This window comes from Heloderma suspectum, chromosome 13 (genome assembly GCF_057233095.1).
Source record: "Heloderma suspectum isolate Gila_16-S chromosome 13, 16-S_ref, whole genome shotgun sequence".
Lineage (NCBI taxonomy): Eukaryota > Metazoa > Chordata > Lepidosauria > Squamata > Helodermatidae > Heloderma > Heloderma suspectum.
In genome coordinates, this window is record NC_139470.1 from 33,318,986 (window position 1) to 33,336,670 (window position 17,685).

The 17,685-nt window shown below is 46.4% G+C and overlaps 1 protein-coding gene across 1 annotated transcript in view; it reads right to left on the reverse strand.

Moving 5' to 3' along the window:
- LOC146336359 (solute carrier family 2, facilitated glucose transporter member 11-like) overlaps positions 1-11,014 on the reverse strand; it is a 29,094-nt gene extending 18,080 nt beyond the window's left edge. The window contains exons 1-4 of the mRNA XM_084819279.1: positions 10,991-11,014; positions 10,144-10,242; positions 2,917-3,077; positions 1,499-1,623 (exon numbers count right to left, since the gene is read on the reverse strand). Of these exons, the coding sequence (XP_084675405.1) occupies positions 1,499-1,623; positions 2,917-3,077; positions 10,144-10,242; positions 10,991-11,014 (409 nt within the window). The remainder of the gene's footprint in view (positions 1-1,498; positions 1,624-2,916; positions 3,078-10,143; positions 10,243-10,990) is intronic.
- Between the last annotated feature and the right edge of the window lie 6,671 nt (positions 11,015-17,685).

The window sequence follows — 17,685 nt, forward strand, 5'->3', positions numbered from 1 at the left end:
CGGGTCCGAACCCTCCTCTCCCAGTGCTACCCTCTGGTACCTGCCGGAGAGGAAGGACCGGAACCACCGCAATACGGTGTCTCCAATGCCCAACCCCTCCAGGCAGTCCAGGAGGATACCGCGGTCAACGGTATCAAAACCTGCTGAGAGGTTGAGGAGAACAAGGAAGGAGCATTCACCCCTATCCAGAGCCCTCCTCATATCATCTACCGAGGCGACCAAGGCCATTTCTGTCCCATGCCCAAGCCTGAAGCCTGACTGAAATGGGTCTAGATAATCGGTTTCTTCCAAGTGTGCCTTCAACTGCACCGCCACCACCCGCTCAATCACTTTGCCCAAAAATGGCAGATTTGAGACTGGGTGAAAGTTGTTCAAAACTTGAGGATCCAAGGAGGGCTTCTTTAAGAGCGGTCTTATCACTGCCTCCTTGAGGGCTGATGGCATCACTCCCTCCTCAAGGGAGGCATTCACCACTGCCCTGATCCCCTCACCCAGTCTCTCTCTGCAGCCCATAATGAGCCACGATGGGCAAGGATCAACTAAGCAGGTGGTCGGCCTTACAGATGAAAGCACCTTGTCCACTTCATCAGGAGGAAGAAGCTGGAACCGATCCCACAAAACCGGTTTGCCACAGAACCACTCACATATAAACTCACATATAAATCAGGAGCCACAGAACCACTCACATATAAATTTGATTTGACGGCACTGCTTCCACTATGTTTTAACAACACTAACAATCTCAGGCACCACACAGGATTAATTAAGCCCTCCTTTCTGGTTGGCTCCATGTCATTCATGCCATGGCAGCCATTCAGGGTATCTTCAGCCCTGAGAGGTTTCCAGTTTTGAGGTTTCCAGTTTTGAGGTTTCTAGTTTGTTTGATGCTATGTCATTCTCATGGACCAACACCGCTCCCTTTGTATTTTGTCGTTTATATGCCCTCTTTGACGTACAGGGCAACACCTTCAGTATGCCCTTCCCTGTCCTTCCTATAAATCCAGATATGACTGTAACTCTCCATTCCACCAGATTTCCATTATGTCCACTATATCTAAGTTCTCCCTTAAAACAAGGCACCCCAGCTCTCCCACCTTGGCTCGGAGGCTTCTGGCATTTAGGGTACAAAGACGTAGGGTACGTTCTCTGGATTCTTCTGATGTGAGCATTTCCCCTATGGTCCTTAGGCCTCTTTGGCTGTCATATTTCACCATATGCTCATGGCCTGTTTCAATCCCATCCCATTTGGACAAATAGAAACTTTCCTTGTGGCTGGAAACTATTGTTTTTAACATTTATTCTTTAACTGTTTGTAATCTACCCAGAGAATGCGTGTTATTGGGTGGATCAAAAACACAACGAACCAGTCAACGTACATAGACTCCTCCCTCAGCGCCCCTGCTGGCGCCCCCCCCCGCCGGGTCCAGTTTTGTAGCTGCTCTGCCGCCGTGTTGATCTCGAGTGCCACTCATCTGATGGCCCGGAGGGAAGATCATACCTGCACTCACGCCATAGAGGAATCGTCCCATCAGAATCATCTCAAAGGACTTGGCTCTCTTACTGAAGCCCACAAACAAGGCCGTCACGAGGATGAGCAGGTCTGTGCCCAGAAGGCTTCTCTTTCTGCATGCAGGCAGGGCACAGTAATAGGGGTGGGGGACGGGGGCAGGGGTGGGGGAATATTATTAGCCAATCCGCTCTTGTCTGCTCCCTTTGGGGCTTCACTGTGTATGGAGCCCCCTTTCATGGAGTCTCGCCAGTGAGAAACAGCCACTCCGGCCATCCACTTGCCTTGAACACCAAAGGGGTGGAGAATGTGTGGTCCTCCAGATGTTGGACTACAAGGGCCAGCATACCCATAACATCTGGGGGCCAGAAAGTTGTGGACTCCTAACACATCCACACTTCTGCATCCACCAAAGCTGATCCTGCATGACCTTCCATGAGTGGGGCTGCAGTCATGACTTCTATGACAACCAGCATGTTTTGGAAAGTGGCATTAAAATGGCTGGCCATCTGAGACGCCGTGGTTTTATTTTGACTATAATGCTTTACATGCTTGCCTGGAAATAAATCCCATTGAAGACAATGTTGACATAGATAGACTGCACTGCCATTTTAAACATGTCTTTCAACATCAAAGCCTGAAGGTAGGTTACAGTAATGCTAAAAGGTAACATGTAATAAAAACACAATCATAAAATAACGGAGAGCAAAATGACAATTCAAACAAAGACAATGAATTAGTGAGACTTAGGGCTACTCTACACAAAGGACTTTTATCCTGCACGTTTACTGGGGTTTCTGTTTCCATATTCTTTGCCGAAGTAAGATTGCCCCTTTTCATGCATTTCTGCTTTTTTCCCGAGGGAGTTCCTTTATCTGCAAGCTCTATATGTTTCATTATACAGTCACTGGATGGTGCTTTTTTATTGCGCCACTTCCTCTTTTCATGGAGAAATTAAACTCTGGTTATTTAAATAGCTCATTATCCGTGATCTTAAAAAAGCAGGATAAGGTTCAGAAAGCATGGGAGAGGCCCTGGAACTCGACAGCATCATGTAAAGGAGCTGCAAACTTCCATGAGTAACCAATCTTGATCGCAGGATAAAAGTCCCCTGTGGAGAAACTTTTAAGCTTAAGAAAATTCAAAAGGGGCATATTTCATTAAGTGTTTTTTTCTGGGATGTGATGAAATGCTTCGGAATTCAAGGCAGCAAAGGGCTGGATGTCCCTGAACTCATCTGATCCCGGAAGCTAAGCATTGCCCTGGTTAGTACTTGGATGGGAGACTGCCTGGGAATCAGGCTTCCTGCATTGAGCAGGGGGTTGGACTCAATGGTCTTGCAGGTCCCTTCCAACCCTATGATTCTATGACTTCTAAGTTCTTTATAGCAATCAATTTGGTATCCATACTTCCCATATTTCACAGTCAGGAAGCCACTGCAGACACATCCCATCAATCCTCCTACACCATAGATGGACACAATGAAGGACCACAGGAACAGGAGGGTCTTCTCCTGGAGGGGGGATCCAGTGCGCTCAAACCACGTTTCATTCATAAACCTTTTAATGTACTGGGAGGGGATGGAAAGGGATTTTGATTAATGAGGCTTCAGCCCAATCCATCATATCATCATCACCACCATCATCATTGTTGTGCAGAGTTAACCCTTCAAAAGGATTTGCGTTGCCCACTAAAAAGATAGTGACTTGTAAACTGTAAACTAGGGCTGGGCTAGGTTGCATTTGGTATTATGTTATTATAAACTGCTTTATTTTTCAACAGAATCGCAGGATAAAAATACTAATGGACCCAATTTTGTGGGTTCTTCCAAACTGGGATATCTGCTTCATCCCCCCTGAAATGGGGCTGTGATTTGGGGGCAGTGGGTAAAACCACGGCAAGCTGTTTCAGGGAGTAGTTTCAGTTCCTGTGGCCACTGGCTGGCTGGCTTCATCCCTCACCCCCCTTTCCTTTGCTTTCCAGTTTAAAAACTGCTTCATGTGCACTGCTTTGTCATGCTGGGGATATCTTATGACTGCTATGCCCACCGTGACAATCTGCTAATTCCCAGCAATTCCCAGAGTGTTGGAAGGCACCCACACAGAGCAAGACCCTGTGTGGTCCATCTAGACCAGTCTTGTCCACACAGGCTGGCAGCAGTGACTCTCCCTCCAGGATTTAGGCAGGATTTTTTCCCAGCCCTACTTGGGGATGCTTCTAGACAGGGGCATTGTTAGGAAGGGCTCACTCGGGCCCAGGGCCTGGAACTTTTGTGCTATACCCCGGATCTTTTGAACTGTCCCAATTGCCATGTTTTTTACATTTTCCCATTTACTTGCATTGGAAAACAGAAATGGCCATAACGTTTTTAGTTTGTATGATAAATACATGAAATTTGGAGACCTTATATCTCCCATGGATGTGATTGAACATGCCCAATTTCAGGCAGTTAGGTCTAGTGGCTTTTGTGCTAGTCACAGGTAAAGTTTGCTATTTTCAAGAAAATCTGTCAAAGCAAAGAACAATATTATTATTTTTTTTTGTGCTTCCATATATGGGAATGGAATCTGTGGGCCTGGCAGCCCCTATGGAGCTGACCGAGCCTGCCAAAGTTCAGACGGTTAGGTCCAGTGGCTTTTGTGCTAGCCATGCATAAAGTTTCCTTTTCTCAAATACTAAAACAAAAATTAAAAAACTGTTAAGCAATACAGGGAATGAGCCCCTTCATGGATCACTGCCTTGTTGTGGCGAAGGGGCTTGCGTAACTCAGTGAAGCCATAAGCTATGCCGTGCAGGGCCACCCAAGACGGACAGGTCATGGCAGAGAGTTCTGACAAAATGTGGTCCACTGGAGAAGGAAATGGCAACCCACTCCAGTATTCTTGCCAAGAAAACCCCATGGAACGTATCACAAGGCTAAAAGATATGACGCCGGAAGATGAGCCCCTCAGGTCGGAAGGTGTCCAATATGCTACTGGGGAAGAGCAGAGGGTATTTCCAAGTAGCGCCAGAAAGAGTGAAGCGGCTGGGCCAAAGCCGAAAGGACACTCAGCTGTGGATGTGTCTGGTGGTGAAAAGAAAATCCGATGCTGTAAAGAACAATATTGTTTAGGAACCTGGAATGTCAGATCAATGAATCAAGGAAAGCTGGAGGTGGTCAAACATGAGATGGCAAGATTGAACATCGACATCTTGGGAATCAGCGAACTAAAATGGACAGGCATGGGCGAATTTAATTCAGGTGACCATCATATCTACTATTGTGGCCAAGAATCCCTTAGAAGAAATGGAGTAGCACTCATAGTCAACAAAAGGGTGGGAAAAGCAGTACTGGGGTACAATCTTAAAAATGATAGAATGATCTCAGTACGAATCCAAGGCAAACCATTCAACATCACAGTAATTCAAGTCTATGCCCCAACCACTGAGGCCGAAGAAGCTGAGGTTGATCAGTTCTATGAAGACCTACAACACCTTCTAGAACTAACACCAAAAAAAGACGTCCTCTTCATCATAGGGGATTGGAATGCTAAAGTAGGAAGTCAAAAAATCACCGGGATAACAGGCAGGCATGGCCTTGGTGTACAAAATGAAGCAGGACAAAAGCTAATAGAGTTTTGCCAAGAGAACATGCTGATCATAGCAAACACTCTTTTCCAACAGCACAAGAGGCGACTCTACACATGGACATCACCAGATGGTCAATATCGAAATCAGATTGATTATGTCCTTTGCAGCCAAAGATGGAGAAGCCTCCATACAGTCAGTAAAAACAAGACCTGGAGCTGACTGTGGCTCAGATCATGAGCTGCTTCTTGCAAAATTTCGGCTTAAATTGAAGAATGTAGGGAAAACCACTAAACCGTTCAGGTATGACCTAAATCATATCCCTGATGAATATACAGTGGAGGTGAGGAATAGATTTCAGGGATTAGACCTGATAGACAGAGTGCCTGAGGAACTATGGACGGAGGTCCGTAACATTGTTCAGGAGGCAGCAACGAAATCCATCCCAAAGAAAAAGAAATGCAAGAAAGCAAAGTGGTTGTCTGATGAGGCTTTACAAGTAGCTGAGGAAAGAAGGGAAGTTTTTGGTTCAAAATTTATTCAAAATTGGGAAAGGAGTACGACAAGGCTGCCTATTGTCACCCTGTTTATTTAACTTATATGCAGAGTACATCATGAGAAACGCCGGGTTGGATGAATCACAGGTCAGAATTAAGACTGCCGGGAGAATTATCAACAACCTCCGATATGCAGACGATACCACCCTAATGGCAGAAAGCGAAGAGGATCTAAAGAGCCTCTTGTTGAGGGTGAAAGTGGAGAGTGCAAAAGCTGGTTTGAAACTCAGCATTAAAAATCGAAGATCATGGCATCTGGCCCCATCACTTCCTGGCATATGGAAGGGGAAGAAATGGAAGCAGTGACAGATTCTATTTTCTTGGGCTCCAAGATCACCGCAGACGGTGACTGTAGCCATGAAATTAAAAGACGCTTGCTCCTTGGGAGGAAAGCTATGTCCAACCTAGACAGCATAGTAAGAAGCAGAGACATCACCTTGCCGACCAAGGTCCGCATAATCAAAGGTATGGTTTTCCCAGTAGCAACGTATGGCTGTGAGAGCTGGACTATAAGGAAGGCTGAGCGCCGAAGAATTGATGCCTTCGAACTGTGGTGCTGGAGAAGACTCTTACGAGTCCCCTGGACTGCAAGGAGGTCAAACCAGTCAATCCTAAAGGAAATAAACCCTGAGTGCTCATTGGAAGGACAGATACTGAAGCTGAAGCTCAAATATTTTGGCCACCTAATGCGAAGAGAAAACTCTCTGGAAAAGACCCTGATGCTGGGAAAGACTGAAGGCAAAAGGAGAAGGGGACGGCAGAGGATGAGATGGCTAGATAGCATCACTGATGCAATGAATATGGACTTGAGCACGCTCCGGGAGAGAGCGCAGGACAGGAAGGCCTGGCGTGCTATGTGTCAGGGTTGACACTGAGCCCATAGAATCCCAGAGTAGTTCTGATTCTGAGGAAGAGCAGTCGCTCCTGGGAGAGGAGCGCGCTCCTCTTTCCCAGGGCCCACAGCTGACGGAGATTCCTCCCACCAGCATTCCTAGATTAGAAAGCAGTCCAGGGAGTGACCGAGCACAGATAGCAGACTTGGTGGATGCGCGACGCAGATGCAGAGAGCGGCGCCAGATGGAGGGCGCGAAAAGGAAGCGTAGTGCCCGGTTGGCGCGCAAACAAAGGCTGCTCCCAGAAGATCCAAGGGAAAAGGGGAGGGACTCTCCCTAGTCCTTAAGTTCAGGGGTCTGCCAGTAATTCCCTTTCAAACGGGGACCAACTGTTTCAACTTAGGGCATAGGTACTCTGCTGCTCAGATCTAGTTGCTACCTGTAGAGTTGTTAAGTTGTAAAAGAAGAATAAAGCTTTGAAAGGAATCCCTTTGTCTGTGTCTGGACTTGGCTACTAAATTAGACTGAGAGCGGCCTCCAAGGAGCCCTTGACACTATGGTCCATGGGGTCACGAAGAGCCGGACACGACTGAATGACTGAACAACAAATCCCTAATCTCTGGTGTAGGTTTTTTTGAGGTGCAAAACCCCTGTTTTCTGCTACTTTTCTGTTCTTACATGCCCACTGTTGGAAGCTTGTTTGCAATGAAATTTTGAAGAGGGAGAAGGAACGGAAGAAAGAGCTCCATGTGAAATACTGGCATTTCACAAAGCATCTGATTTTACCGCCCCAAACTGGAACCTTTGGCTTCTGCAGACGTTTAGTAGCTTCAGTACAGCAAAGAATGCAGTCAGCCTCCACAAACTCCTTTTCCCCCTTCCACTTTAATTTCTCTGAATTAGCTGTAGGACTCCAATTATTCCAAATGGAGGGTTAGGACTATGTGGCGTCATGATCGAAGAACTGGTGAGGCTTTTAAATAGGTTTTACAGTTTTAAAAAAGCTAGAAAAAGCCGTCAGCCACCTCACCTCATAAAGTTCATTTAATTACATGTAATCCTTACAAACCTTCCACAGCCTCCTAAATTCCTCTGAAAGGAGCCACTTGGCTCAGGGAGTTCTCTCTACCCCCCACCCCGTGCATTTCCAGTCACCATTCTTTTCTTCTTCCCTCCCCTATCCTGTTCTTTCTTTCTCTTCTTTATTCCACCCAGAGCATATCTTGGGGAAATCTTAAAGAGAATTCTCTTTGGTGGGCAAGAGAAGTTCTGAACTGTATTTGATCTTGTACAAACAGACAAGAGGGTTGGTTTTTCTCCTTGTCACTCAAGCCTTTCAGAAAAGTGGGTTCACATGGTTGCAGAGAAACAAATCTGGGGCTGTTTTGTTTGTCAGTTGCCATCACCCAGCAATAGGGAGGGCTGCAGCTCCGTGGCAGAGCCCTGCTTGGCCTGCAGAAGGTCCTGGGTTCAATCCCCAGCATCTCCAGGCGGGGCCAGGAAAGAATCCTGCCTGAAACCCTGGAGAGCCGCTGCTGCCGGTCAGTGTCAACAGTTCTGGGCTAGATGGACCCAGGGTCTGACTCAGTACAAGGCAGCTTCCGATGTTCCTATGCACAGAAAGCTTTCATAAAAATAGGAGTTTTTGGTTTGCTTTTTAAGTGGAGGGGAGATAAATATTGCTAATTTATGCAATCCTATGAATGCCTACTCAGAAGTCCCATTAAGTTTAATGAGGCTTACTCTTGGGAAAGTGTGCATAGGATTCCAGCACAAGTTCTTTTGCAGGGAGGTTTGCACCTTGATGTTCTGCATGTTTACTCAGAAATAAGTCCTGAGTTGTGGGCATGGTACTGCAGGCTTCATACAGTGCCTACCCAATTCCATCCAATGAATTGACTACCCTTCCAGCTCAGTCCTGTGCATGTCTTGTCATTTGTGTGTGTGTGTTTTCATTTTGCATGAAAACTTTTTTTTGCATAACTTCTCATTTTGCATAACTTCTCCATAGTTTTGAAAACAGACTCATTGGCTGGATCCTGGTGAAGTCTTTGCACAAATGAAGTTATGGGGAGGAAGATACAATGAGAGCTTGTGCATAACGAGGCGGTAGAGAGGAGTTTCTCAAAACAAGACATCTGTTTTTATGAAGAGTTGCTGGAGGATGGTAGGATGAGGAGAGATGGTTGCATAGAGGGGAATAGAATTGGTAGGGGGAGAACGTAAGTGCCCAGTGGTGAAAGAAAAGCATTCTGCATGTGCTCAGAGGCACTCCATATTTAAGAACATAAGAAGAGCCATGCTGCATCAGACCAAGGTCCATCTAGTCCAGCATTCTGTTCACACAGTGGCCAACCAGATGCCCACAAGCAATAGCACCTTCCCACCCATGTTCCCCTGCTGCTAACATTGGTGAAATGTAAATAAATTCCAGTCATTCTAAATTTGCATGCGTGTATATCCTTCAGGAACTTTGCAGGTTTCTTGCCTGGGAGACAGCTGTAATGACCTGTGCATTTTCATACAAACTTACCCCAAAAATAGGGAAAGCAAATCACCCCCTCCCCCAAATTGGAGAACTCCCCTTCCACATGAACTACTCCACCTATCCTTCTGAAACTTTGCTGGTTTCTTACTTAGGGACAACTCTAGGCTGTTTGTAATTTTCAGAACAATGGTCCACAAGGAACACAGGGAGAGAAGTATGTCTTCTTTTGGAGACCTCAAAATGTCAAGGCCACCCTTGCACAAAACCCCCTGTGGTTGTCATTCTGAAATTTGGCAGACATAATCTCCTCCGATGGAGCAGTGGACCCTGAAAATTTTATCCAATTCTTCCAAGTAATAAAAATGTTATCGGCAGTTCCCTTTAAAATCAAATCAAAATATAACCCTGTGCCTATTTTTCTAACATTGGGCTTCTAGGGGGCTACTATGCCTGAAATTATCATCCAGTTCTGACCAAGAGAAAAAAGTTTGTTTTTTTCTAATTTCCCATAGTAGTCAGCAGGAAGCATAAAGATTCATTTTTCCAAACTTTGACTCAGGTTTGGTGCTGAGCTGAAACGGTTCGACTGTAAATTGGCCAGAGCAGAAGCAGGATGTTTTCCAAAACGCTGAATTGGGGTGTGAGTTGAAGTGGGGTGGGGGTCAGTGCACGCTTCTTATGTATGTATATAAGTAATCTATACACACATGCAAGCACACCACATGCACGCGCACACATGCGTGCGCGCGCACACACATATATATATTAGAGGTGCGCTTAGACTCAGATATTATATATTGCGCAAATCTGTGTTATGGGCCTGTGCCCTGGATCTTTTAAGAACCTAGCAATGCCCCTGCTTCTGGGGATTGAATCTGGGACCTTCTACAGGCAAAGCAGGGGCTCTGCCCACTGAGCTACCAGCCCTTCCCAAAGTAGGTGTCCTTCCCATTAATCCACTGGCAGAAAGTCTCATGAACAGGGAAGGGCCTTAAGCTGAGCTTAATGAGTGTCTGCATTCGCAAAACAGTTCAGTTCCACCGACTGCAGCCACCGTGGCTTGCTGCACTGGCTGGGGGGCGTCGGGCGAGAGGCTGCCTTGGCAGGGGACTGCAGTGCATCCCCCCAGCGGAGGAGGCTCTCAGTCAGCTCCCCAGTCCAGCAGGTGCACCTGCTTGAGATGCCGCTTACCACAGAGGGGTAGTTGATCACAGAGATCTGATAGCCAATTGGGAGGTTCCCACCAATTCCCAGCACAAGGATCATTTGAAAAAACATCCGGTACTGAGCCTGCAAAGGGAGATCAAGCACAAAAGGACAGAACTGTTCATCATACGCCCTATGAGCCCTTCCAATTCACACAGCATCACTGTTCGAGGGGACCAGGGTGGTGGTGATGGTGGTGGCGAGGAGAACTGGAGCTTGGCATTAGGAAACCCCCAAGTTCTGCCACTGGAATAAGTTCAACTTGGAGAGCACATTTGAGTAACCTTATTTTACCAGTATGTTCACATAATCTGCATGGGTACACAAACGTTTTTAGAGGTTATGGCTATTTTTGTTGAACATTGTTTTGTGAGGCAAACGGTTGGGGCAGGGCAGGAAAGGCCTGAGGGGGGAAGCATTCTGATAGGGCGGGCTGGCAGCTGTGGCAAATGCTGCTGGGACCTCAAGAGCCTCCTCAAGGCAAGAGGGTAACAAAGAAAACCTGGCCAATGGCCACTTGGATCTAGCCAAAAGCACAGGAATGTGTCAGGACTGCACAGGCCCATGGGATGCCTGTCAGACCTCACAGAGGGGGAGAATGTGAGGGAAAGAGGTTTGCTCCATGGAGAGCACCGGTCGGCACACACACTGCCTCAGGAGTGGCAGCGACTGCAGGGCAGGGTTGGCAAGGTGGCCCCCTGGCCTCTTCCAGGCGCCAACCAAGCAGGGCCCAGGGTGAACAGTGCGCTCGTGTGCTCAAAGTGCGAGGCACAACCCTGAGCCTCCGGCGGCCTGCTGCTGTAGTGTTCACAAGAAAGCATGCGTGACTCACCAATGTGGAGCGTAGCACCTCCATCCGATGTCCGAGAGCAGCTTTAGTCACGAAGAGCAGCTGGCTGTAAGGCTTCCTGCTGTCGTGTGGGCAGAAACTATGACACCAGAGCCGTTAACGTGGACTGCCTGGCCATGCCCTTTCACGTCCATTGGGCAAGACAGAGAATTAAATCAACCATTAATGTATGCACAGCACAAGAGCGGAATGCTTCACCGTAGGAAAGGTGAAACTTATTTAGCTTTGAAATTAAAACACACTGGCCAATTCTACTGGGAACTGGTGTCCCTCTTCTGTGGTTTCAGTCCTATCCGCTCGGCTGCTGCAGTTCCCATTCTGGTTTGTTTCACCTGGCTCCATGATGTGCTCCCTTAAAGTGTTTCCAGCTCGCATAGACATTCAGATCTCCACGAGAGCAGTTGTGGGGAGCACTTCCTGAACACCACAAGGGGCTCTGTGTGATTCAGGGGAGCTGCCCCAGTTCCAGACTGCTGTGTTCCTTCAACCCACACGGTGCTTGGAAGCCTCTGGGCAGCTGCTGCCTGGACAGCTGTGCCCTCCGTGCCACTCCAGCATAATCGTCTCAGAGGCTCAGGAGTGGGGCCCCTTTCCACGAGACTGGGCAGTGAGTGCCCCTCCTAGACAGGCCCTCCACAAGCACACCGCCACTGAGAGGCTCCCCTCTTTGCTGCGGGCTGAGGACAAGGGCGCTCACTTTGTGGGGAGGCCTTCGGTGGCGGCTGCCCTGGGACCAGGAAGCGGCAGAGCTCCGGAGTCCGACGGGAAACGGTGTTACGCTGCAGCAGCAGAACAGCAGCGAGCTGCTCACCGTCCAGAAGCAGCAACAGGCCGAACCATCCCACCACCCCAGCGGGATGTCGCTCCCAGGAACGACATGTCTCTCGAAGAGACAGGTCACATGTACCACCACCACGACCACCAGCAGTGTGGTTTTGTGTTTGCGAAGTGCCCCTCCTAGGAGGGGGGGTCCGCCTGGACGCACCACAAGGCATTGGCGCATTCATGTGCGCTTCCAGCTCAGAGCACTGCCCATCCAAACTGTTCTGTCTTTTTCTCCTTAACAGAAAAAAGACAAGAAATAATAGGGAAACAGTGGAGGGTTACAAATGGAGGATGTGGCCATCTGGACCCTGTAGAGCTCTGTGCATGACAGGGTGATGGCACAATAAAAGCCTGGTCTGGAACCAGTTTATGATTTCTCCAATCTTACAAAAGCATTGTAAGCTGGACTCACAAATGAATTATATACCCTCCTGCTCTCCTATTTAAATAAGGTGGCATACTGGGATTGTGTGGTGCTGGTCCAACTCCTCAAAGCAAATGGAGAAATAGTAAACAAACAATCTCTCTCTCTTTCTCTCTCATGCGCGCACACACACACACACATCTCCTCTCTTTGTTTTCTGCTTTGTCTTTTCTTTTTCTTGAATATATGTTTATTTATTTTATCTTTATAAATGAAATAAACAATACAAAAATTACCAACAACCTGATCTACTACAATTTCCCAACAATACAATATTCTGATGAGGACACCACAATAACAAAAAGAGAAGGAAACAGAAAAAAAAGGAAAAGGGAGGAGGAAAGGAAGTGAAGAAAATAGAAGATTCTTTCCCCTTCCCTCCCCCTCTCCCTCTCCCTCCCCTTTAAAGAATTAAGTTTAAACTCCAATACCCCCCAGCCTCCAATGCCATTCTATTTTAAAAACTATATCTATAACCTTAACAATCTTACAGTTTAATAAACAACCTTACATTTCAATATCATATCAATCTTATATCAAAGAAACAGGTCTACAGTTCATTCCCAGTAGCCTATATTAATAATAATAATAAGAAATATAGTGTTATATAATAATAAAACTTAAACCTTCAACAATCAGTAATATATTTTATATATAAATGCATGTGCACAATTACCCTCAAACAATAAATTTAAATACAGCATGTTGTTGTTGTTCAGTCGTGTCCGACTCTTCATGACCCCATGGACCATAGCACGCCAGGCCTTCCTGTCTTGCGCTCTCTCCCAGAGTGTGCTCAAGTCCATATTCATTGCATCGGTGATGTTGTCTAGCCATCTCATCCTCTGCCGTCCCCTTCTCCTTTTGCCTTCAGTCTTTCCCAGCATCAGGGTCTTTTCCAGAGAGTTTTCTCTTCGCATTAGGTGGCCAAAATATTGGAGCTTCAGCTTCAGTATCTGTCCTTCCAATGAGCACTCAGGGTTGATTTCCTTTAGGATGGACTGATTTGACCTCCTTGCAGTCCAGGGGACTCGTAAGAGTCTTCTCCAGCACCACAGTTCGAAAGCATCAATTCTTCGGCGCTCAGCCTTCCTTATAGTCCAGCTCTCACAGCCATACGTTGCTACTGGGAAAACCATACCTTTGATTATGCGGACCTTGGTCGGCAAGGTGATGTCTCTGCTTCTTACTATGCTGTCTAGGTTTGCCATAGCTTTCCTCCCAAGGAGCAAGTGTCTTTTAATTTCATGGCTACAGTCACCGTCTGCGGTGATCTTGGAGCCCAAGAAAGTAAAATCTGTCACTGCTTCCATTTCTTCCCCTTCTATATGCCAGGAAGTGATGGGGCCAGATGCCATGATCTTAGTTTTTTTAATGTTGAGTTTCAAACCAGCTTTTGCACTCTCCTCTTTCACCCTCAACAAGAGGCTCTTTAGATCCTCTTCGCTTTCTGCCATTAGAGTGGTATCGTCTGCATATCGGAGGTTGTTGATAATTCTCCCAGCGATCTTAATTCCGACCTGTGATTCATCCAACCCGGCATTTCTCATGATGTACTCTGCATATAAGTTAAATAAGCAGGGTGACAATAGGCAGCCTTGTCGTACTCCTTTCCCAATTTTGAGCCACTCGGTTGTTCCATGTCTGGTTCTTACTGTTGCTTCTTGACCCTCGTACAGGTTTCTCAGCAGACAGGTAAGGTGGTCTGGTACTCCCATCACTTTAAGAATTTGCCACAGTTTGTTGTGATCCACACAATCAAAGGCTTTAGCGTAGTCAATGAAGCAGAAATAGACGTTTTTCTGGAATTCTCTTGCTTTCTCCATGATGCAGCGAATGTTGGCGATTTGATCTCTAGTTCCTCTGCCTCTTCGAAACCCAGCTTGTACTTCCGGTAGTTCTCGGTTCACATGCTGCTGAAGCCTAGCTTGTAGGGTTTTGAGCATAACCTTGCTGGCATGTGATATGAGCGCAATTGTGCGGTAGTTTGAACACTCTTTGGCGTTGCTCTTCTTTGGAATTGGAATGTAAACTGACCTTTTCCAGTCTTGCGGCCATTGTTGAGTGTTCCAAATTTGTTGGCATATTGAGTGCAGCACTTTAACAGCATCATCTTTTAGGATTTTAAATAGCTCAGCTGGAAGACTGTCATCTCCGCTAGCTTTGTTGTTACTAATGCTTCCTAAGGCCCACTTGACTTCACTCTCGAGGATGTCCGGCTCAAGTTCAGTGACCGCACTATCATGGCTATCAGGGACATTCAGATCTTTCCTGTATAGTTCTTCTGTGTATTCTTTCCACCTCTTCTTAATCTCATCTGCTTCTGTGAGGTCCCTGCCTTCTTTGTCCTTTATCATGCCCGTCTTTGCACAAAACGTTCCCTTGAGATTTCCGATTTTCTTGAAGAGATCTCTAGTCTTTCCCATTCTGTTGTTTTCCTCGATTTCTTTGCATTGTTCATTTAAGAAGGCCTTCTTGTCTCTCCTTGCTATTCTCTGGAACTCTGCATTCAGTTGGATATATCTTCCCCTTTCTCCCTTGCTTTTCGCTTCCCTTCTTTCTTCAGCTACTTGTAAAGCCTCATCAGACAGCCACTTGGCTTTCTTGCATTTCTTTTTCTTTGGGATGGATTTCGTTGCTGCCTCCTGAACAATGTTATGGACCTCCGTCCATAGTTCCTCAGGCACTCTGTCTATCAGGTCTAATCCCTGAAATCTATTCCTCACCGCCACTGTATATTCATAAGGAATATGATTTAGGTCACACTTGAATGGTTTAGTGGTTTTTCCTACGTTCTTCAATTTAAGCCGAAATTTTGCAACAAGAAGGTCATGATCTGAGCCACAGTCAGCTCCAGGTCTTGTTTTTACTGACTGTATGGAGCTTCTCCATTTTTGGCTGCAAAGGACATAACCAATCTGATTTCGATATTGACCATCTGGTGATGTCCATGTGTAGAGTCCTCTCTTGTGCTGTTGGAAAAGAGTGTTTGCTATGATCAGCGTGTTCTCTTGGCAAAACTCTATTAGCTTTTGTCCTGCTTCATTTTGTACACCAAGGCCATGCCTGCCTGTTATCCCGGTGATTTCTTGACTTCCTACTTTAGCATTCCAATTCCCTATGATGAAGAGGACATCTTTTTTTGGTGTTAGTTCTAGAAGGTATTGTAGGTCTTCATAGAACCAATCAGCCTCAGCTTCTTCGGCATCAGTGGTTGGGGCACAGACTTGAATTACTGTGATGTTGAATGGTTTGCCTTGGATTCGTACTGAGATCATTCTCTCGTTTTTAAGATTGTACCCCAGTACTGCTTTTCCCACCCTTTTGTTGAATATGAGTGCTACTCCATTTCTTCTAAGGGATTCTTGCCCACAGTAGTAGATATGATGGTCACCTGAATTAAATTCACCCATGCCTGTCCATTTTAGTTCACTGATTCCCAAGATGTCGATGTTCAATCTTGCCATCTCATGTTTGACCACCTCCAGCTTACCTTGATTACCTTGACAGCTCCTTGCAAGGCGGTGATGGAATTTTGGATTAAATCCAGTCTTTTGGCTTGCTCTGTAAATTGCGAAGATAAAGTCTTTATCAGAGTAAATAATTCCCCTATATCTTCTGTTCTCGAAACGTTTGACACAGGGGGTGCGGGGGGAGTTGATGCCAGCTCCTTTCTTCTCCTTGGCGCTGACATGTTTTTCTCAAACAGATCTTGCAGGTCCTCAGATGTTCTCAAATATTGTTAACATTTCTTAGATCATCCCTCAGAAATTGTTGATATTTCTTAAAGCATATATTTTTATGGAACATGTCAGCCCTGTTTTCTCCTATGAAATAGAAATCTCAGTAAAGCTTTTTGCGTTGGTAAAGCTCTGGAGAGATAATCCTGGAATCCAGCCCCCCTGCTATCTCGAGGGGGGTACTTTTCTCCAAGATGTTATCCAGATGTTGCCTTGCCCCCCCCCCATTTAATTCCAGGGGGAAATGAAAAGGTTTTTCAACCTTTCAAAAAGCTGTTTGAGAAAGCTCCCACGGAGCACCCTTGGGATGCTACCAGAGCGACATCGGTCCTGACCGGAAGTCATTTTCTGCCTCTTTTTCAAGTTTGATTGACTTGGCTCAGCAAATGAGCCAGCCAGCAATGCACCCCTTGGAGATCACCCTGTCACCCAAAAGACACCCTCCCTGGTAGAAGGAAGGGGTCTTCTCCAGTTGGCTAACTGAGGTGACCCAATTAAAAAAAATCCTCCCTCCCCCCCCAATTGAGGGGAACATGCCCAGCTGGGCAGCCTTGAAAGCCTTTCCCCACAGGGAATGTGCACATACACAGTTCTTGGAATGACACCGCTGCACCAGACCAGGAGATCTTGGTCCCAATGCGGCAGCACAGTAGAAGCATCCTGTTGTTGCAAGAAGAAGTTGGTGGCGGAGTGGCAAATTTTTTTCTTTGGAGGCAAGCACCCCTGCTCTGGAATCTCTCAGGAATCTCTCCCCCTCCAGGACAGCGTGTGTGTATGATCATAGTCTATCTATCTTGCATTTATTTATTAATATTTATTCCTTCAGGCATTTTATTTTTGTATATCACTTTAAAGTACATAAATAAGAAAGGTGAAATTTCCTGACAATTTAGAGAAGCAAAGTCAGTTCTGTAAGTCATGAGCAATGTAAACCTGGGAATCAATCAGTTTCAAGTCAATTATGGTCAGACAGCTTACAAACAGAGAAAAGCAGAGAGTAAAGACTATTTTGTAGGATTCCTTCTCCAGTGTGATTTCAGTACCTGGCAATGTAATGGCAGCTCTCCCAGGAGATGAAGGTGTGGAGTTCACTTAGAGGTTGTCTCCAGCTGCCATTGGCAGCTACACTCCCCACATCCAGGGGTCCAGTGTTCCAAGATGCATGCCCGTATGGTGCTCTATTGGCCTAACATGAATGCCCACATTGAGCAATGGATTGGTGACTGTGAACTGTACCAACGGTGCCCTCCTAGCAATCCTAGAAAGCCTACGATTTCTCAGGCCATCCCAGAATTGCCTTGGCCTAAAGTTGCAGCTGATATTGTTGAATTTTGTGGACATTTGTATCTAATCATTGTGGATTATTTCTCTAAATATCCAGAGGTTTTGCACCTTCAGGACAAGACGGCTGCATCTGTATAGCCAAGATGAAGGCCACCCCCTTGTGCCATGGCATACCCAAGGAGGTGTCATGTGACCATGTTGCCTTTGTGAGTGTGCTGATGCAATTATTTGCAACTCACCAGGTATTTCGTTGATCCACTCCAGCCCAGGTTATCCACAAGCAAATGGACAAGCAGAGAGTACTGTCCAAACTGTCAAGCTCCTGTTCAAAAAAATCTGCATAGGAAGGCTCTGATCCCTACCTAGCCTTACGGCATCTCAGGAACAAGCCAGCCACTGGATCA